The sequence below is a fragment of the Phacochoerus africanus genome, chromosome 14, assembly GCF_016906955.1.
Source record: "Phacochoerus africanus isolate WHEZ1 chromosome 14, ROS_Pafr_v1, whole genome shotgun sequence".
Lineage (NCBI taxonomy): Eukaryota > Metazoa > Chordata > Mammalia > Artiodactyla > Suidae > Phacochoerus > Phacochoerus africanus.
In genome coordinates this window covers 52,604,123-52,627,964 of record NC_062557.1, presented here as the reverse complement: position 1 = coordinate 52,627,964, position 23,842 = coordinate 52,604,123, and the positions used below count along the sequence as shown (strand labels likewise).

Here is a 23,842-nt window from a genome sequence, read left to right as displayed (position 1 = left end):
TGGGGTTGTTTGTTACTTAGCAATATATAACCAGAACAATGTGCTACCTTGGACTAGTCACCTGACAACTGCCTGAAATCAGAGGTCACGGTTAGCAAAAATTCCATCACCAAATCATAACTGGTCTGGGGTTGTATACCATGGGCCAGTGGTTTGTTTCATTACGTTCACTTAAAACTCCTTAACGTGCATCTCAAGCATTTACCTGGTTTAAGATATCACAGAAGAACACGAGGAGAGGAAAAGAACAATAGAAAAGTGGGACCCGCTTCACAACATGAAAGTCAGAACAATAAACTTCTTAAACCTTCTTAAACAAGACTTTATCACTGTTTTTATGACACACCTGTATCATTAGTAAATTAGGAATAACTGATGCTCGTGATAGAAAAATCAAAGAGAGAGACAATTCCAGATAAATTCAAATGTTATCATCAGCACATACACCAAACGCCTTACTTAAAATATTTAAGAATAAGAAAGGAAATGCAATGACAAAGATTCTGTTCATAGTAACAAGAAAAACTTTAAATGCCTGTGGAAAAATAGTGAGAAATATGCTGGACCTGTAGAAATAAAATTATAAAGTTTTATTAAAGAATAAACAAAGAAATGGATAAATGGAAAGAAATGAGAAAAAGAGATACATATTGTAAAGATGAAAATTCTCCTAAATTAACTTGTGTTATATTTCCTTTTTTGATGCCTTTACTTATTACGTCTAGTAATTTTGAGGTGCTTTTCATCTCATTTATGAAACATGATAGCTTTATTTCTTCCCTTTCTTTATGCATATCTTTCTTCTCAAACAGGTTTGTCAGAATTTTTAGAGCTAAGTTAAATAGTGCTGATAATGTATCCTTGTCTTGTTCCCATTTCAAAGAATAATTCATGTTTCTCCATTAAGTGTAATTTTGACTTCTGGTTTTCAATAGAGCCTTTTTGTCATGTTAAAGAGGCAACCCTTTATTGCTTTTAGGAAGAGTTCCAATGAAGAGTTCCCTTTTGGCATTTATGGATGTAATTATATGAATTTTAACAGTTTTCCCAATAATATTATTGGTTATGCTGACTTGAGCTTTAGTGGGGAAGAAAAAATGGTTAAAGTACATGTTCCTTTTAAAAGTTATATTCTGATTGCTAAAATTTTATCTAGAATTTTTGCATATCTGTTAATTCATGAGTTACTGTATCAACTTTTTTTTTTTTCTGTCTTTTGTCTTTTTAGGGCCACACCCACAGCATATGGAAGTTCCCAGGCTAGGGGTTGAACCGTGGCTGTAGCCACTGGTCTACACCACAGCCACAGCAATGCCAGATCCAAGCCGTGTCTGTGACCTACACCACAGCTCATGGCAACACTGATCCTTAATCCACTGAGCAAGGCCAGAGATCAAACTCGGGTCCTCATGGATATTAGCCGTGTTTGTTAACCAAAGAGCCATGACAGGAACTCCAGAAAAGATTTTTAGTTACTTCTTTCTTGTACTTTCCAAATGTTCTACATATATTACTCACATAGTACTTTTATAATAAAATGTGCATATTCAAATTAAAATTACGAAATAGCACTACACATCCACCAGAATAGCTAAAATGAAAAAGACTGACGATACCAAATGTTGGTAAGGACGGAAAGTAACCAGGACTCTACACCTCATGACTCGCAGGTGTAGAAACTGGTTCAACCACTTTGGAAAAGCATTTGATAGATACCGACTAAAACAGATGCATCAGTGATGCCATTCCGAGTTATATACCCAACAGAAGAAAGTACACTTGTCTACCCCAAAAATGTACGCAAATGTTCACCACAGCTGTATCTGTAATATCCCCAAACTGGAAACGACCCAATGTCTATTACAGGAGAATGGATAGATGTGGTAAATTCAAACCACAGAACACTACACCGCAGGAAAAAAAATATTCACAGATAACGGGCAACAATAAGGTTGAATGTCACATTATGTTGAGGCAAAGAAGTCAGACATAAAAGGGTATATACATTGATGATGCCACTTGTATGAAGTGTAAGTAATATTGATTGTTGCTGGGGAGCAGGTGAGCGTTGACTAGGAGGGGGCACGAGGGGGCTTTCTGGTGCTGGAAATGGAAATGTCCTGTTGTGGTCTGGACAGTGGCTGTTTGGTTGTTGACATGTGTACGGTTCCATCAAGCTTGAGACATACGCACTTTATGTAAGTTACACATCGGTAATAAGAAGTGTAAAACATACGCACAGTCTTTAACCTGGTGAATGGGGTGGGACTTGACTCTTTATAGTTCTACTCCTAGGAAATCACCCTAAAGAAAAAAATTTGGGATCCCAGCACAAAGATTTCTGTACAGAGATGTTCAGTGCAACGATAATGTATCATATCAGCGTCTTCAGAGAAAACCTTACTAAGCCTAGAGACTGCGTACAGATAGTTCTGGTACATTCATGTGCTATTCTGCAGCCGTAAGAATTTAGGACGTATAAGAAAGCGTAATGGCCTGAAAAAATGTTCATATTCACAACATAAACTAACATTTAACTAATAAATTACATATTATGAAGATGCCAAACAGTATGCACAAGTGCGAGTTCAATGATGCAGAAAAAAGTGAATAAGCAAAGGAAAAAAGAAAAAGCAGACACAAGAATTACATAGAAATACAGGGTTGTCAAATACTAGAATCCATCTGTAGAAGCTGGAGTCCCTGAGTTCTACCTACAACTTTAAGACGCTGCTGAAATGACTGCTTGTGTTGGGGAGGAAAAATTTCCTCAACCCTCTCAAGTTTCCTAACAGGGGCCTGCAAATTAAACTGCAAAACATGAATTAGAAAAGACACAAAAATTTATTCATCTGTCTATACAGGCAGGAGCCCACAAAGAAAGTAACTTGGCTCAGTAAATAGAAAGTTTTTATACCTAACCTAAGATGGGAGAGGGGGTGGGAAGAAAAAGTTCCTATGGGAAGAACAAATGGGTTTCTTTAGGAAAGACAACGGGTTTTTATGGGAGAGAAGACTGTTTGTGATAATGTTTATGTAAGTGCAGTGGTTTTCTTCAAGGCCATGAAACTCCCTGGCAAGGGGATACATGGTAGATTCAATCCCAGAAGTTTCTGATTTTAGTCAGATAAGGGAGGGCTCAAACAAAGCCTCTTTTTGCATCTGTTGATTCTCAAATACCTTCAGCTCAAAAGAATTTTCATGCCACTGTGGTATAATTTGGATCCTCTCACTTGCATAGAAAGATACTAATTTGAAATGCTATCTACCTTTTCCCATTTTTCCCATTAAACCTTAACCCTTTTCTCACTTACTCCACCAAGTGTTCTGCATTCACTGCCTCAGGGAGAGGGTGGCACTATTCAAACGCACAAGAAAGAGAAAAGTCTTTTGCTGTCTTTTAAACATCCAAAGTCTAGGTAGGCCCTGTGGAACGGTGGTAGCAAGTGGGATGGAACTAGACTCTTCCCTCCCAAGACAGGAAAAGACCAAGGGGACAAATGGAGGAGACAGTGTGTGCTGAATGCACCTGTCCTCCCAAGAGCAGGCTGAACCATGACATGCGGGGACAGGATCAGAAAGCCCAGATAACTTGGGGATGCTTTGGGGCAACTTTCTCTAAGGTAGAGAAAGACCCCAGAGCAGAAATGGTGGGGTGCCTTGGGGGTTCACAGGGGCAGCTGACTGGATTCCTGGGCCCCAGAGGACCCAGAAGTTCCATGGAGAACCAGCAGCACCAAAGAGGCCTCTGGGATGTGCATTGAAAAATGGATGAAGGAGTTCCCGTCACGGCTCAGCAGGAACGAAGCTGACTAGGATCCATGAGGACACAGGTTTGATCCCTGGCCCTGCTCAGTGGGTTAAGGATCCAGCATTGCCATGAGCTGTGGTATATATAGGTTGCAGACATGGCTCAAATCTGGCATTGCTGTGGCTGTGGCGTAGGCCGGCAGCTGTAGCTCCGATTGGACCCCTAGCCTGGGAACCTCCATATGCTGTGGATGCAGCCCTAAAAAGACAAGAGAAAAAAATTCCAGTCAACAAACATCAATTGAGCAAATATTCTCTGCCAGGCTGTGCACTTGAATCATGCAATACAAACAAAACATAGGCCCTGTTCTCAAGCTGATTAGGACTTAGTGGGAGCAAGAGACATAAAATCAAGCAGTTGAAGAACTCCCATTGTGGTGCAGTGGTTAACGAATTGGACTAGGAACCATGAGATTGTGGGTTTGATCCCTGGCCTTGCTCAGGGGGATGAGGATCTGGTGTTGCCGTGAGCTGTGGTGTGGGTCGAAGACGCGGCTCGGATCCTGCGTTGCTGTGGCTCTGTCCTAGGCTGGAGGCTACAGCTCCGATTAGACCCCTACCCTGGGAACCTCCATATGCCACGGGAGCGACTCGAGAAAAGGCAAAAAAGGAAAGACAAAAAAAAAAAAAATCAAGCAGTTGAATCCTGAGCATAAGTGAGAAACATATAGTCTTAACTTAAACCCAATGGAAGCCCATTAATTGCTCAAGTTTGGTTCTTTGGTCCCACTCAATGTTCTTCATATTTGTCCCAATTGTTTTCTTCATAAAATTGGCTGTTGTGCTTCTCTGTTTTCTGCTCTTTAAAAAAATAAATTTAGGAGTTCCCATTGTGGTGCAGGGGAAACGAATCCAACTAGGAACCATGAGATTGCAGGTTCGATCCCTGGCCTTGCTGAGGATCCTTAACACTGGTTAAGGATCCGGTGTTGTGGTGTAGGTTGCAGATGTGGCTCGGATCTGGCATTGCTATGGCTGTGGCATAGGCCAGCAGCTGTAGCTCTGATTAGGCCCCTAGCCTGGGAACCTCCATATGCAATGAGTGACCAATAAATAAACAAATAAATTTAAATAAAATAAAAACATTTTTCAAATTATATATATACAAATCAAAACCTCTATATGACCACCATAAGACACTTTTTTTTTCCCTTTTTTTGGCTTTTTTTAGGGTTGTACCTGCGGCATATGGAGGTTCCCAGGCTAGGGGTCCAATTGGAGCTGTAGCTGCCGGCCTACACCACAGCCACAGCAACGCAGGATCTGAGCTGCATCTGTGACCTACACCACAGCTCAGGGCAACACCAGATCCTTAACCCACTGAAAGAGGCCAGGGACTGAACCCGCAACTTCATGGTTCCTAGTCGGATTCGTTTGCACTGCACCACAGCAGCAACTCCAAGACACCTTGAAATGTTGGCTCATTTGCTGATGTTTAAGAGCCCAAATCCAGGATAAAAAGGCAGGTTTGGGATATTAGTGTATAAATTACAAACCATCTATACAAAAGATACTCATTAAAAAGTTGAGGAAATTCCCTTGAGGTGCAGCGGGTTAAGGATCTGGTGGTGGTGTAGCTGTGGGGCAGGTTCCATCTCTAGACCAGGAACTCCTACAGACCGTGGGAACGGCCAAAAACAAAAAACAACAACAACAAAAATGTCGAGGATGACTTACAACCAGGACTGACCTGAATCTGTCATGCTGCCACCTGCTGTGCTGATGGTTTATGGGAAATTTCCTACGATCAGCTGATGGAGAATGAAAAGCATCTTTTGGTCCAGAATCTATGTGATGGTTCATTTGATGGCCACAGTACCCAGCTATTTGGTCAAACATTATTCTAGATGTTGCTATGAAGGTATTTTTAAGATGTGATGAATATTTAAATTGGCACACTTTGAGAAAAACAGATTGCTCTCCATAATGTGGGTGGGCTCATCCACTTGGTTTAAGGCGTGAAGAGAAAGGCTGACCTCCCCAAGCAAGAAGGAATCCTGCCAGTGTCAGCTCTGCCCTAAGTCTCCAGCCCACGGGCCTACCCTGCAGATTTTAGACTAGCCAAGCCTCTGCAATCGCATGAGCCAATTCCTTAAAATAAGGAATCATCTCTCAGTCTCTGAACACACACCCCCTTTGCTCTCTTTCTCTGGAAAACCCTAACACAGCCTATAAATATTCATGTCCCACGTTGACCCTCACTAAAGCCGCCCAAACCCACCCTGCTGCAAAGTCTTAATACCATGCTGCCCACAAATACTCCATTCATGGCCATTGGTCATTCCTCCTCAGTCAACCCAAAAGGCAGGGTGATGAATTATTATCAGCATCAGCAGCACCACGTCCTGCTCTGATGTGGCACAACTACAACCACCAGGGCTGAAGCCAAACCATGTAGTTTGAAAGCCTGGCTTTAGAGCCCAGAGCCAGCTCTCAATCATTTCAGCACAGATACAATGACACATTGTGTTCACCAATTCCTGACCATTAGGTATTACTTGTTAGATTATACTTTTAGAAGAAAAACCCATGTATAAGTTAAAAATGATTCTGAAGCAGCAAAACGTGGTACCAAATGAGAACAAGAGGTCTAGTGAGGACTTCTCTTGCAGCGCAGCAGGTTAAGGATCCAGCACTGTCACTGAAGTGGCACAGATTCAATCCCTGGTCCAGGAATTTTCACATGCCATGGGCGTGGCCCCCCCCCCCCAAAAAAAACGCAGAAAACAAGAGAGGTCTAGTTAGAGATGCTCAGAAGACGAGGGGAGCCTGGGCCAGTTCCTTTTTTTTTTTTTCTTCTTGAGGCTCCTGATAGAGCAAAAGAAGAACTGCCAAAGCAAATTACAAAAATTGTGGTACATTTCAAATACTTACATTTTAAATGTTATGCTTTCTTTGCACTAAAATTAAAAGAACCACACACTTTAAGACATTGCTAGTGAGATCATCTGAAGATTTAAAGAGTGTTATAGAGCATTACAGGTGATTTTCAACTGTCTTATTAATCTTTCTTCATTCCGAAGCCTGCTCTCTCTTACCTGAACGGCAAAAGGCCCCTGGGCTTCTGCACAGCCCCAGGCATTGGTGTATTTCCTGTCACCCTGCAGCGGCAGCTCTCCACTGAGGGGGCATACTTTTCTCCTTCCTGTATTCCCTTGTCAACAACTTAATAAAATTTGACATGTACTCAGTTTGTAAGGCATTTAGTTGTGAGTGGCAATCATATCGCAATATAAAGGTATGAAATCAATACATTGTATATCTGAAACTTACAACGTATGCCAAATATATCCCTATTTTTTTTTGGTCTTTTTTTTTTTTTTGTCTTTTTGCTATTTCTTGGGCCGCTCCCGCGGCATATGGAGGTTCCCAGGCTAGGGGTCGAATCGGAGCTGTAGCCACCGGCCTACGCCAGAGCCACAGCAACGCAAGATCCGAGCCGAGTCTGCAACCCACACCACAGCTCACGGCAACGCCGGATCCTTAACCCACTGAGCAAGGTCAGGGACCGAACCTGCAACCTCATGGTTCCTAGTCGGATTCGTTAACCACTGCGCCACGACAGGAACTCCTTTTTTTGGTCTTTTTAGGGCAGCAACTGAGGCATATGGAAGTTCCCAGGCTAGGGGGTGGAAGTGGAGATGTAGCCGCCAGCCTACACACAGCAACGCCAGATCCGAGCCTCGTCTGCAATCTACACCATACCTCACAGCAATGCCAAATCCCTGTCCCACCCAGCGAGGCCAGGGATTGAACCTGTGGATACTAGCTGGAATCATTACCACTGAGCCACTAAAAAAACTCTCTTTTTTTTTTTCCTTAATCCAAATCTCTCGTTCTCTTGACATTTTTTCATGGCATTTGTCTTTTCTTGAAAAGAATCCTGATTAAAATTTAAGTTCTCTCCTTTTTCGAAACCATTGATTGTTTTGCAGGGGCTGTTTAGTCCACTTGAGCAGCCTGAACTAATTTACCTACATCCAGCATGTCTTTTCATTATCTGCTCATTAGTCGATGCTGATTACCCTGGGTTGTCCCAGCAGTTAGTTTTCAATTTCTCTAAGTGAGGTCCCACTCTGTAGAGCAGACCGAAAGTTGTCCGCCAAAATCTACTCTCCCCTTCTTCCTTAGGCCTTGCATAATCACGGCGGCCAGCAAGGCTACATCTCCAAGCCTCTCTTGCAGTCAGATGTGGCCATGTGACCAAGGTCTTAGCAATGAAGTGGGAGCAAAATTGACGTGCGGCACTTGCAGGCGTGGGTCCTAAGACGCTGCACACAACTCGCGCCCCTCCTTGCCAGCCGAGGGTCCTACATGGCAATGATCCTGCTTCAACCACGCACAAAACAACAGTGAACTAGGGACAGCAGAACAACAACTTGGAAGGCACCTGAGACCGAGCTGGCCGTGTGACGCGGGACCACCCCACTGCTCTGGACCATCCCCAGGGAGATGAACCTTGCCCCAGAGCCACCGGCTTTCTTTATTAGGGCAGCCTAGCCTTCACCCTAACACATGCTACCACCAGAACCAGCCCGCCCCAACCACAGCAGCCGGGGAGCTCCCAGGAGACGAGGTTCCCTGCCGCCGCCTGTCCGCCACCAAGGCAGGCTGGACCTAAAGGCTGTGCTCATCCTCCTTCCACGTGGGCTTTCATGGAGCTCCCCCAATCCCTCACTCTTTCCCCTCTCAAATCATCCCCAAGATGACTATGGAGGAAGAAACTGGGGGCTTGACTGGGTTTTCTCCTCCTTTCTGGTCTCCTTGCTGGTCTTCAGCGAAGAAACAGACTTTTAAGGTGGGTTCAAAATGTATTTTTAAAAATCAAAGTTGTCTTACTACAACTAGCTTACAAAACCGCTAAGTCAGCATGGTGCCCTTTTCTGATTTTGTTCTGGAAAGCCGGGAAATATTCTCCAGACCGTCCTCCCTGTCAAGAAAAATGTAGGGCATGCGGACTACAACTGGCAGGTTGGAAGCCACAAGATAACGAAGGAAGACTGCGTGTTCACTTTACCAGCTTTTAAAAATGGGGCAAAACCATCTCCTCCCAGCGACGGCAGCATGCCATCAATCACAGAGTTTGGTCAAATAAATCCAGGCACTTGAAGTAAAAAATAGAAAAGCAAACATTTCCATAGGTGGGTAAAGAGACTGGGCTTGAAAAGTGCCCCGAGCTGGTGAGACTCCTGATTCTTTGCCAGGGACCTGAGGGGGACTGATGACAAGCTGTCCCCAGAGCCAGAGCAGGGCAGGCCACACAGCAGCTGCTCATGGGTTTTTAGCTTCTCTTTTTCCCTCCCCTGGGGGCTAGGAAGTTATTTTTAGGTAGAAGGAAATACAGCGGTTCCCTGATGCCCAAGGTAGAGAGTTGGTTCCAAGATCTCCTGCGGATACCAACACCCACAGCTACCCAAGTCATCTATACAAAAGAAGTGTTTCCATAGAACCTATGGCACATCCTCCCATACACTTTAAATCATCTCTAGGTCACATATGACACCTCAGGACAATGTAAATGCCATGTAAATAGTTGCTGGTGTGCAGCAAATTCAAGTTTTGCTTTTAGAAAGTTTTTGGAAATTTCTAGAATTTTTTTCCTATTTTCAATCTGCAGTTGGTTGCAGACGCAGAACCCAAAGACGGGGGGACTGACTGTAAGATCTGAACATCTGCTACTATGAAACACTGTATGAGTCTCTCTCTGGTCAAGTCTGTTCTGAGCTAACCAAATCATTCAGGACCTCGCCTCCTCACAGAATCTGCACCCACCAGGACCAGGCCCCTTCAGAACCTACCATCATCCCTGCCCTACACTGCGCTCTGGAGCTGGAAAGCTGTGTGAGGGTCCCACGGCCTCATCCTGCAGCTTAATAAATTGTCCTATGGCCTTTTCAGTGTTCATATTGTGAAGTTGGGACTTTTCACAGTTTCACACTGATGTCACTTTCTCATTTTCTTCTCTAATATGTTTTTCTTTGTTCATTTTGGTGAGTATTAGGATGAAGTTTTTACAATCATGCTTTTTTTTTTTGCCAGCACTCTATTAGTCTTTTTTTTTTTTTTTTTTTGTCATTTTAGGGCCACACCTGAGGCATATGGAGGTTCCCAGGCTAGGGGTCTAATCAGAGCTGTAGCCACCGGCCTACACCACAGCACAGCAATGCAGGATCCAAGCTGCATCTGACCTACACCACAGCTCATGGCAATGCCAGATCCTTAACCCACTGAGCGAGGCCAGGGATCAAACCTGCAACCTCATGGTTCCTAGTTGGATTCGCATCTGCTGTGCCACAACAGGAACTCCTAGCCTTTTTTTAAAAATACATGTTTTAAAGCCATAAGAGTAAAGATTACAGCCATAACATGTGAGCTGGCTAGAGCAGCACCTGTCAATCAGAATCCTACTAATGCAACCTGAGAGAATTATCTCCACCTTAAAGAGAAAACTGTCTCCCCAACAATCAAATTTTTACTCAAACTCTTTATACAATAACTTACTTTTTTATTAAAGGTGTTTTTCTGATTATTAATATATACTTATTTTAGAGCAGCTGGAAAATACAGAAATGTAGAAAGAAGAAAATAAGCACCATCCATAATTCCATTACCAACCAGAGCTAATCACTCCACACGCTTGAAAACACCATGCCCTAAATCACTAGAACTGAACCCCCGACTGTTCTCTTTCAAAGCATTCACATTTTCTGCCGCAGAATATAAAACAGAAACACATAAAAAACATACTCAAACAGAATAAAATGAAGTTTTCCACAAAGTTTAAAACCTCCATTTTCCAAATTCCTGAGTCAGAGACTCTAATACAGACTATTGAGCATTTATTAAAATAAGAAGAAGAAGAATGATAAGAAGAGACCAAAGAAAATAAAGGCAAGGGGCTTATCTCCAGATTCCCCCCCGACTCCTCACGCTACCGGGGGCAGGGTGCCCACTTTTCTTCCGAGCGGGAGGTCTCTCGGTCTTAGGGGCTGTGGCGAGGCGGCGAGGGAGAGCCTGGGAGGGGATCTGTGAGTTGAGGGAGAAGAGGGGAGACAGTCAGCGTCGTCGGGGGCTATCGCCCCCCCCCCCAAGGAGAGGCCTCCGGCGTGGGGGGCCAGCCTGAGTCAGCAAAGGGGAAGGGCCACACGACAGAGTCGGAACAGACGCAGGAGCGGGCGGGTGACAGAGGACAGAGCGAGCGTGCAGAGCGGGAGGGGTGAGTCGGGGAGAGCCCCCCAACTCCTCGCCCTGCCCACTTTCCCTCACCTCTTTCCGGGGGATCTCACCCAAGCGGGAGTCTGTGTTGCTTCTGGGGACATTATCCCCTCGGCTGTCAGTCCTGCCACACAAATCAGGGGATGAGGATGGGAGAGCAGCCCCCACTGCCCCCAGCCCTGGACGGGAGGACTATTCCTGATTCTGTCTCTTAAGAATAAGAACAAACAAGATGCACCCAGGGATCGAACACGAGGCGACATTAGTGGAATTAAATACCGATTATACTAGATCGTCACAGTCCTAGGACTCGGAGTTCTGAGCTGCAGGGTAAAGAGGAAAAAACGAAGGCAGAATGACATGGAAAAGAGGGGTTTTTTTTAATACAGAAATGAAAAAAAAAAAACAAACAAACAGCGGAGACAAAAGAAAGGTGGGGCGGAGTGAGAGACGGAGGAGGAGGAGGAGACGTCGATCCACCCACACGGCACCCTGGCCTCCCCAGCACAGGACGGAAGATGCCGCTCAATGGACAACACACGCTCCGCTCGGCCCTGCCCACAATCCAGATTCCACCCGCCGGGTCCGTCCTCCCTGCCCTCCCAGGCTGGTACCCGCTGTGCTCCAGCCTCTTCAGGTAGAGCAGCAGATCCTCCGCGGGCAGCGCCCCCCAGCCCCGAGCCTGGTAGAGTCGCAGCAGCTGAGACACCTCCATCAGCTGCCTCGAGGACACGAGCCCATCTCCACCTGAGAGACACATCAGTCACGGCCATCGTCCTAGGCCCTGGCCCCAGCCCTCAGCCCACCTCCCAGAATCCAGAAGGGCCTCTGGTTCCAGGGACCAGCTCCGCACCCGAGACTGTCCCTCGTTATTTGCCGTGACCAGCTTACCTCTCTCCGGGGAGCCCCCGCTGGGCCCACCGCCCTGTGAACGGGCTGAAGGAAGCTCATGGACCCGGAAAAGGCTGGACGCCATGGCTAAGGGCACTTTAGTTTTATGCACGGGGGGTGGGAGGCGTGGCACCTGAGGGGCTTCCTCCCAAGATGAGACAGTCAGAGGACCTAGCAAGAGGAATGAGATTCAAGATCAGAAAACGGGGCAAAGACCCCAGGAATCCTGCTCCCCTCAGGCTTCAAGAGGCTCTGAGGCTCTGTCAGCTTTGCCAGCTCCTGAAGGAAGACCATTCCCCGAGAACCAGCTCCCCCCTCTTCCAGGCCTGGCCCCGACTTTCTTCAGAGTGGGTGCTCACCAGACTTAGCGGGCAGCGGGTCCACAGAGGGAGTCTCGTTGCTCTGGGGCGCTGTCTCCAGCAGCTGGGGGACAAGAGAGTAAGGTTCCCCGAGGAAGCTTAGAAAGAGACCTGAGTGTCTGAGGGGAGCAGAGACTGGGGAAGTCAGAGCCGGGGCTGGTCACCGAAGTTCCAGAAGGAACTACTGCAGAAGGAACACGATGTACTGGGAGAGGCAGAAGCCGGGACAAAGTCTTCGTCCTAAAAGGCAGATGAAGCCAGAGTCCGGGCCTCCCAGCGTAGAAGGAGAATGGGGAGGGGGCAGAAAACAAGGGAGGACAGGGGCCTCTTACCTGCTGCAAAAAATGCTTGAGGCCTTGCAGCTGGGACGGGGGCGGTGGCGCCTGCTGCGGGAGGCCATCCCCGTGGGACCCAGCGTCTTCCTCGAGGAACGGCCGTTCTGCCCTGTGGTCGGAAGGGAAGGTCCCCACTGCAGGGAAGGCCTCAGCTGTAAAGTGAAGTGGGGGCGCGGGTTGGAGGGGAGGGGCCTCCACAAATAAGGGGCACCGCATTGTATTAAACAGAAGACGGGCATCACAGTCCGGGGAGAGCACGATGGGTTTAAAACAGTTGACGACGGGGTGAGGGGTGTGTTAAGGGGCAACTGAGTTATCAGCACAGCTGAATCCTAAGGCAGCCGCGCCGACAGAGGGCAGAGAGCTGCAGTTCTCCGACGCTGGCGAAGTCACTGCGCCCCAGCACAGAAAGCGTTAAGATCAATAGCCGTGTTCTGCCTCCTTGACCGGAACACACTGCCAACGTTCTTTAGCCCCGGGTTGTCACGTTTACACCCCAGAGAGCACCCCCACCCACCCGAGCCACAGCCGACTCAGCCAGGTGGGACCACTCTCAAGTCAGCTGATGCAAGAGACGGTACCAGCCCATGAGCTCTCCCTCTCTGTAAACTGGGCCTAAGAGAGAGGCACCTGTGTCTCTATAAGGTCGCCTAGAGGCCTGTTACAGCTGCTCAACCCCACGTGCCCGCTGAAGTTTTGAGAGCAGGAACCTGAGGGAAAGAGAGGGCTGGCGGAGCAGGAGGAAGGAGCAGATGCCAGGCAGGCGGAGCCCAGAGCCCTTGCAGGCCCAAGGAGAGGAGGAACAGGGCCCCGTTCCCGGCGGCGCCCCGACGCCAACCCCGCTTCTCACGAAGCCCTGAACGTCGCGTTTCCATGCATCTCACTCCCTCTGCTTGAACCAATGAGAGTAGATTTCTGCTCCTTGCAACTTAGGGTCACTGAGGTGTCTGGGAAACTCAACGTTCAGGTTCCAGACAGACAGGAAACGAGGTCAAGAGGGAGCCAACTGGTGCGTGTAAAGGGAACCCCAGTCACCTGAGGATGAAGTGAGATCCGGCTTTGGCTCCAGGGGCTGGAAGGAGTGCTGGCTCTGGAAAGTGGGGCCCAGCAGGAGGCTAAGATCCGAGGAGGGGCTGCAGAGAACAGGCAGCCCTCCAGGCAGCTCCTCGTGCCTTGCTTCCCGGCTCTGCTGCAAGGCCGGCTTTAGGGCCACAGCCACGGGGGGCACAGTCCAGGTCCTCCTCTCCCCCTTCTCTGGTTCCTGAGGCCCAGGGCTGGAGGGGCTGGCGGGAGGAACCTGGGCACAAGAGAGTGCATTTCGAGCGAGAAGGCCCGGTAGAGACACGTCAGTAAGATGACGAATTAGGAGAATGACCTTAGAAGGAGATTTGGTAACATCCATCGCACTTGTATCAAATTTCAAAGTGCCTTTTTTTTTTTTAGCCACACCTGTAACATGTGGAAGTTCTGGGGCCAGGAGCTGCACCCTCACCACAGCAGTGAGAACACCAGATCCTTAACCCACTGAGCCACCAGACAACTCCCAAAATGCTTATTTTTGATCTTCCAATTCCATTTCTAGAAATTTTATAGATGAAATACTTGCACAAAGATATATATTAAAGACATTTCGCAGCACTGTTTGTAGAAGCAAAATATAGGCAATGACTTAAATGTCCATCGATAAGCACTTGGTAAAATAAAAAGTCACACAACCATGTACAGAAGGCTCCAGTTTGGGGGGAGTGGCACTCAAGACACCAGTAACAGCTGCTACCTCTGAGGGAGGAACTGGAGCTGGAGGCGCAGGCAGAGGATGGAGATTAATTTTCATCTTATACCTTTTTGAACTGTTCAGGTATTTTTTCTTTTTAATTTCTGGGAATTCATTTGAACAAAAATAATTCCAATGGGCACACCAAACCAGAAGTGGTTGGAAGGGTTCTACCACTTCCAACAGGAGTGAGGAGAAAGACTTTTACAAAGAAGAGCTGGAGGCCAAGCAAGGCAATTCTTTCACTGGCTACAACTTAAGCAGTTGCCTTATTTGGGAAAGCCTAATTGGCTACTTGTGATTGGTTGTGCTTAGCAGTTTGGATTTTTTTTTTAAACTGTGCTCATATTATTATCTATTCTAAAAAAACTTTTTTTTTTAATTTTTGTCTTTTTAGGGCCACACCAGTGGCATATGGAGGTTCCCAGGCTAGGGATCGAATGGGAGCTGCAGCCACTGGCCTACACCACAGCCACAGCAACGCCAGATCCCTACCCCACTGAGCGAGGCCAGGGTTCACACCTTCGTGCTCATGGATGCTAGTTGGGTTCCTTAATCACGTCTGAACTTCTCCAAAAAACATTTTCGATAATAATAAATATTTAATAATTTTAAAAAGGAAGTAGGAGGGAGTTCCTTTGTGGCAATAGTGGGTTAAGGATCTGGCATTGTCATTGCAGTAGGTTGGGTCACTGTTGTGGCACAGATTTGATTCCTGGCCCAGGAACTTCCAAGTGCCACAAGCACAGCCAAAAATCAATAAATTAATTAATTTAAAAAAGAGAAGGAAGCAGGAGATGCCAAGATGAAGGAGGGCTGGGGTGAGTCTCCCGACCCTACATTAGGGCAGGACTGGGCGACGGCTATTGGCCTTGATCAAAACAGCTTCAGCTGCCATCTGGCAAAATTAGTACCACGTGTTACCACTTCTTGAGTTGGGAGAAGACACTTTTACGCCCAATGCAGTGGGGCCAGTCTGGGTGAGCCATGGCCACAGCACAAAGATTTCTTTTGATGAGACAGTTAACCTTTAGGAAAGCCCACAGGCTTCCTTCCAATGCAGGTCCCAGGATCTGAGCTGCGGGCCTCCCTTAGGAGAGGCTGGGTTTCCAAAGAAGAGGTCTAACCCACAGAGCAGCCTGGCTCAAGGACGAGGCCTACCGGGGGGTGGGGCGGCAGGGAGGTGGCGCTGAGCAGCTGGCTTGCCTCCTCCCAGTGGGCCTGCAGCATGGCCTGGAGTCGCTCCACCAGCTCCACTCGCTGCTCCTCCAGCTGCTGGTTCCCACTCTGCAGTTCCCGCACTCGTGCCTGCTCCCGGGCCAGTCTGAAAGAGAGAGGCCAGAGGGGATGTGGACCCTTTGAGAAAGCAGAGCCTTGGAGAACAGGAAGAGCCAGAAAGGCATGTGAGCCGTGAAATTCTGAAAGGAGCTGGGGCCACGTCTACAAAGCAAGCAGCCCCTCGCCATTCCCACTGGGACTGAGGACACAGGGCGACACTCCAGATCCAGTACCTGAGCTCATAGTCCTGAGCCACCTGCTGCTGCCTCTCCTCTCGCTCTGCCATCTCCACCTTGAACTGGGCCAAGTGCGTGGACAGTTCCTGCTGGTGCTGCGCACTCAGCTCCTGCAGCTGCTTCCTGAGAGAACAGAGGCGGGAAAAGAGGACTGAATCTGGAGACAGAAGAAGCAGTCGAGGAAGAGAAAGCCAGGAACGTGTGCAGGGAGGGGCAGCCAGCCAGCCAGCCTGGCCATGACACAGGTTTCAGGGAACGGGGAGGGACAGCAGGGGTCTCAGGATGGGTTCCCCAGAAGCAGGGGCTGATATGAGGACTTAGGGGAAAGTGATTCATTTAAAAGGCATTTCCAGAAAAAAAGTGGCAGGGGTGTAGGGGGGAGGTGGGAGGGGGCTCAGTGCCACGGGGCAGCTCTGGAGACACTGCAGATCACAGCTCAGCCTGGTATCAGCAGGGACAGGGGAGCTGGAAATGTATCTCCCTGTACCCATCAGTTAGTGGTTAAGTGCTCCTCCCTATGGGATGAAAACTGAAAACTCCCAAGCACGCCTGCCTCTCCCTGTGAGCCTGAAGGCAGCTCTCCCACCAAGAGACTTAGGGCCTGGCTGACTGACGGGAGCCAGGGTACTGGAGAATGGCAGAAGGGCCCGCAAGGACGTGGGCAGGGCACGAACACCACCTGCCGAGGCTGGGGGGAGGCAGCAGCCGGGAGCCCCCGGTACCTGTGATGCTCCCTCAGGGAGGCTGCCTGCCGCAGGCTGCTCTCCTGAGCCTGCGCCAGCCGCTCTGTCACCCGCTGCTCCAGCTGCACAGCCAGCTCTGACTCCATCTGGATCCGCTGGCTTTCATACCGTGCCTGGGAGTAAAGGAAGGTGGGGTTAATGGTTTTGGGGGGTTTCTTCTGGCTGCATCTGCAGCATACGAAGTTCCTGGGCCAGGGATCAAACCTGTGCCACTGGTATGACATCACCAGGTCCTTAACCTGCTAAGCTACCAGGGAACTCCCAAGCTCAGTTCTGCTTGAGCTTAGAAAAGGGTGGAGGATACAAGGTAGCCAAAAAAAAGATCCATATACCAACATTCCCTCATATGCCTAAGGGATAAAGCACAAGAATTTTGCCACAAAGAGTGAAAAAGGTTTCCTTCCTCTATTAAACCATGAGGTGCTCACACCTTACCCGTAAACAAAAGTAAAAATGAATTTGGACAAAATAAAATATACTTTTTAACCAAAATAAAAGGTAGGGGGAACAATGAAATGTGTCACACGTGTCTGAGATGACACACACAGTGCTTCCGGTGCAGCGCCTGATATCCAGCGGGCATTCAATGAATGTCCACGCACCCTCCTCCCAAAGTGGAATCACTGTCTCTATGTTCTCCCTCCATAACCCTTCTTCAACTCACTGAAATCTGATTTCCACTCATAGTACTTCATGGTAAAGAAGTGAATTTCTAAATCCCATAGTGGTTTGGTCTTTCTCTTTTTTCGTCTTTGTCTTTTTAGGGCTGCACAGGCGGCACATGGAGGTTCCTGGTCTAGGGGTCTAATCAGAGCTGTAGCTGCCGGCCTACACCACAGCCATAGCAATGCCAGATACAAACCACAGCTCACGGCAACGCCAGATCCTTAAGCCACTGAGCGAGGCCAGGGATCAAACCCGCAACCTCATGGTTCCTCATTGGATTCGTTTCCACTGCGCCACGACAGGAACTCCCCAGAGCGGTTCTTTCTCAGTCTTACGTAATCTCACTGCAACACCTGCCACCTTTGTCCATTGTTTGCTTCCAAAACCATTTTTCCCTTCGCTCCTGTGATACCTACCAGCTCTGTGGTCTCATTCTATCCGACCGCTCCTCCTCCAGCTGCCCATCAAGGACGGATCCTTCCTTGAGTGCTGTCCTCAGTTTTCTTTTTGACCTCATGCTACCATTCTGGGTCACCGATGCTTTTATGTGTGTATAATAAACATCTGGCATTTAGACCACGCTTTCTGCTACCATTTATACCATAACATACTTTCTAAATCTCTCTCTTTAGCTTGGACTCTTCTCCTATGCTTGACACCCAGAAGCCCAGAAGCATACTGTACAGCTCTCCAATAGAACACATCCAAAATTGAGCCCATTTGTTTTTCTACCTTCAAACTTTGTTTTCCTATTATACTTCCTACCTTAGACACTAGCACCATTCCTCATATTGGAAACTGGAGTTACTCTTGACTCCCCCTACTTCTTTACCACCCTCCCCGAAACTGGCAACATCTAATTACCCTTCTGCTCACTACTTCAAACTGAATTGATCTCCCTGCCCCTCTATTTTACCCTCCACCCTAGGGCTACAGCGACTTCCCTGGTAGCATCGATTAGAAGATTTAGGAGATATATACACTTGCTTTTGGTGGGGGTAGGGTGGCGGATCCAGAAATTTAAGAAAACCTGTTAGGTCACAGGCTAATTACAGAGATAATGGAAGGGAAATGTTGCCTTCCATACACAAGAAATACCATTTGCAAAAACCATTTGGAAAAGTCACTATACAAATAAATGGCTGCAGCCTTCAAAAGAAATCCCTGAAGAGGGAGAGAATATGATTTCCGGAGTTACTACAATAGTCAACAAAATATTACCAAATACACACAAAAAAAGGGAAAATGTGACTCATTCAAAGGAAAAGGAGAATCTCTCAGGAACTCTGTATAGAAGCTCAGACATTGGGATTACTGCTCGAAAACATTAAATATGCTCAGTGAGGTATGTGGAAAACAAACTAAAGGAAATCAGAACAAAGTATGAACAAATACAGACTGTCAATAAAGAGATCAAAATTATGGTGGCTCAGCAGGGTAAGGATCCAGCATTGTCACTCCTGTGGTGCCAGTTCGATCCCTGGCCTGGGAACTTCCACATGCTGTGGGCACCGTCCAAAAAAAAAAAAAAGAGACAGAGAGAGAGCGAAATTATAAACAGGAACCAAGTAGAAGTTCTGGAGTGAAAAAGTATCACTGGTGACATGAAAAACTCACTAGGAACCACTACACATCTACGAATGGCCCAAATGCACGACACTGACGTGGCAAGTGCGGGCGAGGATGTGCTGCAACAGGAGCTCCCACTCACCGCTGATGAGAATGCGCAACGACACAGTCCCTTTGGAAGACACTGTGGTGCTTTTGTCACAAAACAAAAATACCCTTACCATGTGATCCAGCAACCACACTCCTTGGTGTTTACCCAAAGGAGTTGAAAACTTATGTCTGCACAAAAAACCCTGGCCATGAATGTTTACAGAAGTTTTGTTCACAACTGCCAAAACTTACAAGCAAACAAGATGTCTTTTCGTAGGTGAACAACAGGAGTTCCTGTCGTGGCTCAGCAGAAACGAATCTGACTAGCATCCATGAGGACACACGTTCAATCCCTGGCCTCACTCAGCGGGTTAAGGATCTGGTGTTGCTGGGAGCTGTGGTGCAGGATGCAGACACGGCTCAGATCCCACGTTGCTGTGGCTGTGGTGTAGGCTGGCAGCTGTAGCTCCGGTTCGACCCCTAGCCTGGGAACCTCCATATGCCGCGGGTGCGGCCCTTAAAAAAAAAGGCCATAGGTGAACAGATAAACTGTGGTATCTCCAGCCAATGGAATATTATTTACCGCTAAGAAGAAATGAGCTATCAAGCCATGAAAAGACAGAGAGGAAACTTAAATGATATTACTAAGCGAAAAAAGCCAATCTGAAAAGGCAACATAATTTTTTTTTTTTTGCTTTTTAGGGCTGCACCTGCGAGATATGGAGGTTCCCAGGCTAGGGGTTCATCGGAGCTACAGCTGCTAGCCTACACCAGAGCCACAGCAAAGCCAGATCTGAGCCGAGTCTGCGACCTACACCACAGCTCACAACACTGGATCCTAAACCCAAGAAGCGAGGCCAGGGATCAAACCCACAGCCTCATGGTTCCTAGTGGACCATGGTTTCTTCACCAAGAGTGAACCCTAATGTAAACTAGGTGATAATAATGTGAGATTTTTTTTTTGCCTTTATTTTCTTTTTTAGGGCTGCACCCATGGCATATGGACGTTCCCAGGCTGAGGGTCCATTCGGAGCTATAGCTGCTGGCCTACGCTACAGCCACAGCAAAGCGGGATCTGAGCAGCATCTGTGACCTACACCATAGCTCACGGGAATGCTGGATCCCTAACCCACTGAGCAACGCCAGGGATTGAACCCACATCCTTATGGATACTGGTCGGATTTGTTTTCCCTGAGCCACAATGAGAACTCCTAAAATTTATTAAAAAAAAAAATCTAGAGGGGCTCAATTGCAGATTTGACCAAGCAGAGGAAAGGGTCAATGAACTTGAAGATAAACAATTGAAATTATCCCATCGGATGAACAGAAAGAAACCAGAATGAAGAGAAACAAAAAAAACCCTGAGGGACCTGTGCAACATCATCAAACATACCAACATATGCATTAAGGAAGTCCCAGAATGACAAGAAAGAGAGAAAGAAAAATATTTGAAGAAATAATGGCCCAAAAATTCCCGAATTTGATATAATATATAAATCTACACATCCCAGAAACTCAACAATCTCTAACCAGGATAAACCCAAAAAGATCCACACTGACACATTACAGCCTCACTAACAGAAGCCAAACACAAGGAGAAAACCTTGAAAGCAACAAGAGAGAAGCAATTTGTAACTAACCAGGGAGACTCAATAAGATTAACAGCTGATTCTTCCTCATAAGAAATCATGGAGGCCATAAAATAGTGGAATGATATGTTTTAAAGAAAAACAACTGTCAATTAAGAACTCTGTACTGGGGGGGGGGGTAAGGAAAAATCCTTCAAGAATGAAGCAGCAATTAAGACATTCCCAGAGGAGTTCCCGTTGTGGCACAGTGGAAACAAATCCAACTAGGAACCATGAGGTTCCATTAAAGAAAAAGAAAAAAAAATATATATATCCATGTATATGTGTATATATACAGAAAAGGAAAGCAGAAAACAATCAAAATAGTATACTACAAAGATACCAAAAAAATACCCCCCCAAAAGGGGTGTAAATAGAGGAACTGAGGAACAAAACCATATAAGACATACAAAAAACAAACAGCTATTGGCAGAAGTCTTTCCTTTCCAGTAATTCCTTTTTGGTTTTTTTGTCTTCTTAGCACCACACCTATGGCATATGGAAGTTCCCAGGCTAGGGGTCGAATCAGAGCCACAGCTGCCAGCCTGCACCACAGCCACAGCAATGCCAGATCTGAGCCGCATCTGTGCCCTATACCACAGCTCACGGCAACACTGGATCCTTAACCAACTGAGCAGGGCCAGGGATTGAACCCACATCCTTATGGATACTAGTCAGGTTCGTTTCTGCTGAGACACAATAGGAACTCCAACAATTACTTTAAATGTAGATGGGGAGTTCCTATTGTGTGGTTCAGCGGTAACAAACTCGACTAGGATCCATGCGGCACGTTTGATCGCAGGCCTTGCTCCGTGGGTTAAGGATCTGGCATCTCCGTGAGCTGTGATGTAGGCTACAGACTCAGCCGGGAGCCCATGTTGCTGTGGCTGTGGCATAGGCCAGCATTTGCAGCTCTGATTTGACCCCTAGCCTGGGAACTTCCATACGTCTCAGGTGTGGGCCTAAAAAGAAAAAAATAAATAAATGTAAATGGATTAAATATTCCAGCTAATAGGCAGAATTGATTAAAAAACAAAACAAAAAACCATGAAGCATCTATATGTTGTCTACAAGAGACTCGCTTTTTTTTTTTAATGATTTTTTTTTTTTTAGGGTTAGGGCCACACCTGTGGGATATGGAAGATCCCAGGCTAGGGGCTGAATCAGAGCTGTGGCCGCTGGCCTATACCACAGCCACAGCAACTTGGGATCCAAGCCACATCTGTGACCTACATTGCAGCTTACAGCAATGCTGGATTTTTTTTTTTTTTTTTCCTTTTTAGGGCTGCAACTGCAGCATATGGAGGTTCCCAGGCTAGGGGTCAAACCGGAGCTACAGCTGCTGGCCTACACCACAGCCACAGCAACTTGGGATCCAAGCCACATCTGCAATCTACACCACAGCTCATGGCAACGCCAGATCATTAACCCACTGAACAAGGCCAGGGATTGAATCCACAACCTCGTGGACACTAAGCAGGTTCGTTAACCACTGAGCCACGAGGGGAACTCCTACTTCAACTTTTAAAAATTAAAGGAAACGAAAGCATACATCATATAGTATATTAAGAGAAAAATTAAACAGGGAAGGGAACAGGGACTGCCGGAGGCTGCAGGTGTTACTCAGTGTGGAAGACCTACCAGGAGATGACCTCTTCGTAAAGAGGCAAGAGTAGTTCTCTTTACTCTGAATGATTGTTTATCATACTACTTCAAAAAGCTGCGTGCCAGACGAACTCCCCCTCTGGCTGGCGAGGCCCTTGCTGGCCAGGATTGTTGTGTGAGGGCCGTCCTAGCAGAGCTTACACAGAGGGCCCTTCAACCGGCTTCCTGGATGCACCACTCACACGCTCCGCTAGCACCGGTTCGGGGGGGTAGAGCAGCCTACGAATGGCTCCTGACTGTTTCCGAATGTCTCTAGGCCAGCTCTTCATGATAATCTAGTTTCCAGGGGGTCAGCCCTCCACCTCCGTGGGCGAGGGGCGAAGTAAAACGAGCCTGTTCTCTCAAACACCAGCCTCACTACCCTGGTAACTGGGGGTCTCAAGTCAACCATGAATACGGAAAAAGGTCTCTCAGAAACCCACCGATCTGCCCTTAACCTACATCTTATGCATAAAAATGGAGGCCCATAAAGGTTAAAATTCTAGTTAGAAACGGGAGTGCCCGACTCCTGAAAGTCGCTCTGCCTCAGACCTCCTCCTCCTCCTCCTCTCCCTCCTCCCCCTCCTCCTCCTCCTGGCCAGGAAGGAGCCTCGAGAGCCCTCTGCCTCCTGACCTGCACCAGGCTCATCTCCAGCTGCAGGGCATCTCTCTCTCTCCGAGCGGTGTCCAGCTCTCCTTCCAGCCGCCGCACCTCACACTGCACCAGTGCCAGCTGCTGCTGGGCCTCCCGGGCCGCCTGGGCCTCCCTCTGGGAGCTGCCCTAAGAAAGGGCAATCAGACTGGAGTTGGCGCCTCCTTTCCATCGGGTTACCTCCATTCCCCGACTCAGCCGCCCACCCCTGAGGTTCCCCGCACTTCACATCCGACCTATTTCCTCATCTCCGTTTCATCTCACTCCTGGGCCTTCCATGCATTTGATGCCCCCAGCCCTTCCTGCAGGCCCCACACCCTCGGTCTTCTCTCCCACAGAGAGTTCTTCACCCTGCATCCCAGTCCCCTCCACCGCACGTCCCGCCACCCGTCTCACTCAATTATTTCGTCCTCGTCTGCTCTCCACGCCCCAACTGCCACTTTTACCCTCTCCCTTTCCAGCTGAGCCTGGCTCTCCTCCTGCAGCGCCTGGTAGCGTTCCTGGAGCTGCTGCTCCTGCTGGGCCCAGGTCTGCCGTTCTTCCTCTAGGGCCGCCTGAAGTGTCTCCAAGTGTCGACGCTCACTGAGTTGCCCAGCCCGAGCTTCATCCCGTTCTTCCTGCAAGGCCCGGCACCGCTGCTGTTCCAGCTCCAAGCTCAGGGTCAGAGCCTGCCTCTCCTCTTCCTAGAGCCCCAGGAGAAAACCAAGATGCTTAGCGTGCCCTCAAGAGACCAGCAATCTGCTCCCCTCACCCCCAAACAATGTGCCCACTGAGAATTATATCCATTATCCATTAAAACACAGTTGTTAACAAGCCCACAAGATTATAATATGGTAAATAAGAGTTTCTGCTCGAGGACTAGGTAGAACTGGGTTCAAATCTCAGTTTGAATCCCAGCTCTACATTTACTTTGGGTTCTTGGGCAAACAGCCTCACCTGTAAAATGGGTACA

The 23,842-nt window shown here is 47.7% G+C and overlaps 1 protein-coding gene across 14 annotated transcripts in view; it reads right to left on the bottom strand.

The window, feature by feature from the left end:
• Positions 1-10,572: 10,572 nt before the first annotated feature.
• The window catches only part of CNTROB (centrobin, centriole duplication and spindle assembly protein), a 35,031-nt gene continuing 21,761 nt past the window's right edge, over positions 10,573-23,842 (bottom strand). For 9 of the 14 annotated variants that reach the window (XM_047759002.1, XM_047759006.1, XM_047759003.1 and 6 more), the window contains 11 exons: positions 23,337-23,573; positions 22,873-23,019; positions 16,621-16,754; positions 15,896-16,021; positions 15,546-15,708; positions 13,646-13,907; positions 12,608-12,762; positions 12,276-12,339; positions 11,917-12,087; positions 11,640-11,772; positions 10,573-11,149 (listed from right to left, as the gene is read on the bottom strand). In XM_047759002.1, the coding sequence (XP_047614958.1) occupies positions 10,867-11,149; positions 11,640-11,772; positions 11,917-12,087; positions 12,276-12,339; positions 12,608-12,762; positions 13,646-13,907; positions 15,546-15,708; positions 15,896-16,021; positions 16,621-16,754; positions 22,873-23,019; positions 23,337-23,573 (1,875 nt within the window). In that variant the 3' untranslated portion in view covers positions 10,573-10,866. The other 5 variants (XM_047759000.1, XM_047759013.1, XM_047759011.1 and 2 more) reach the window with 4 other exon arrangements.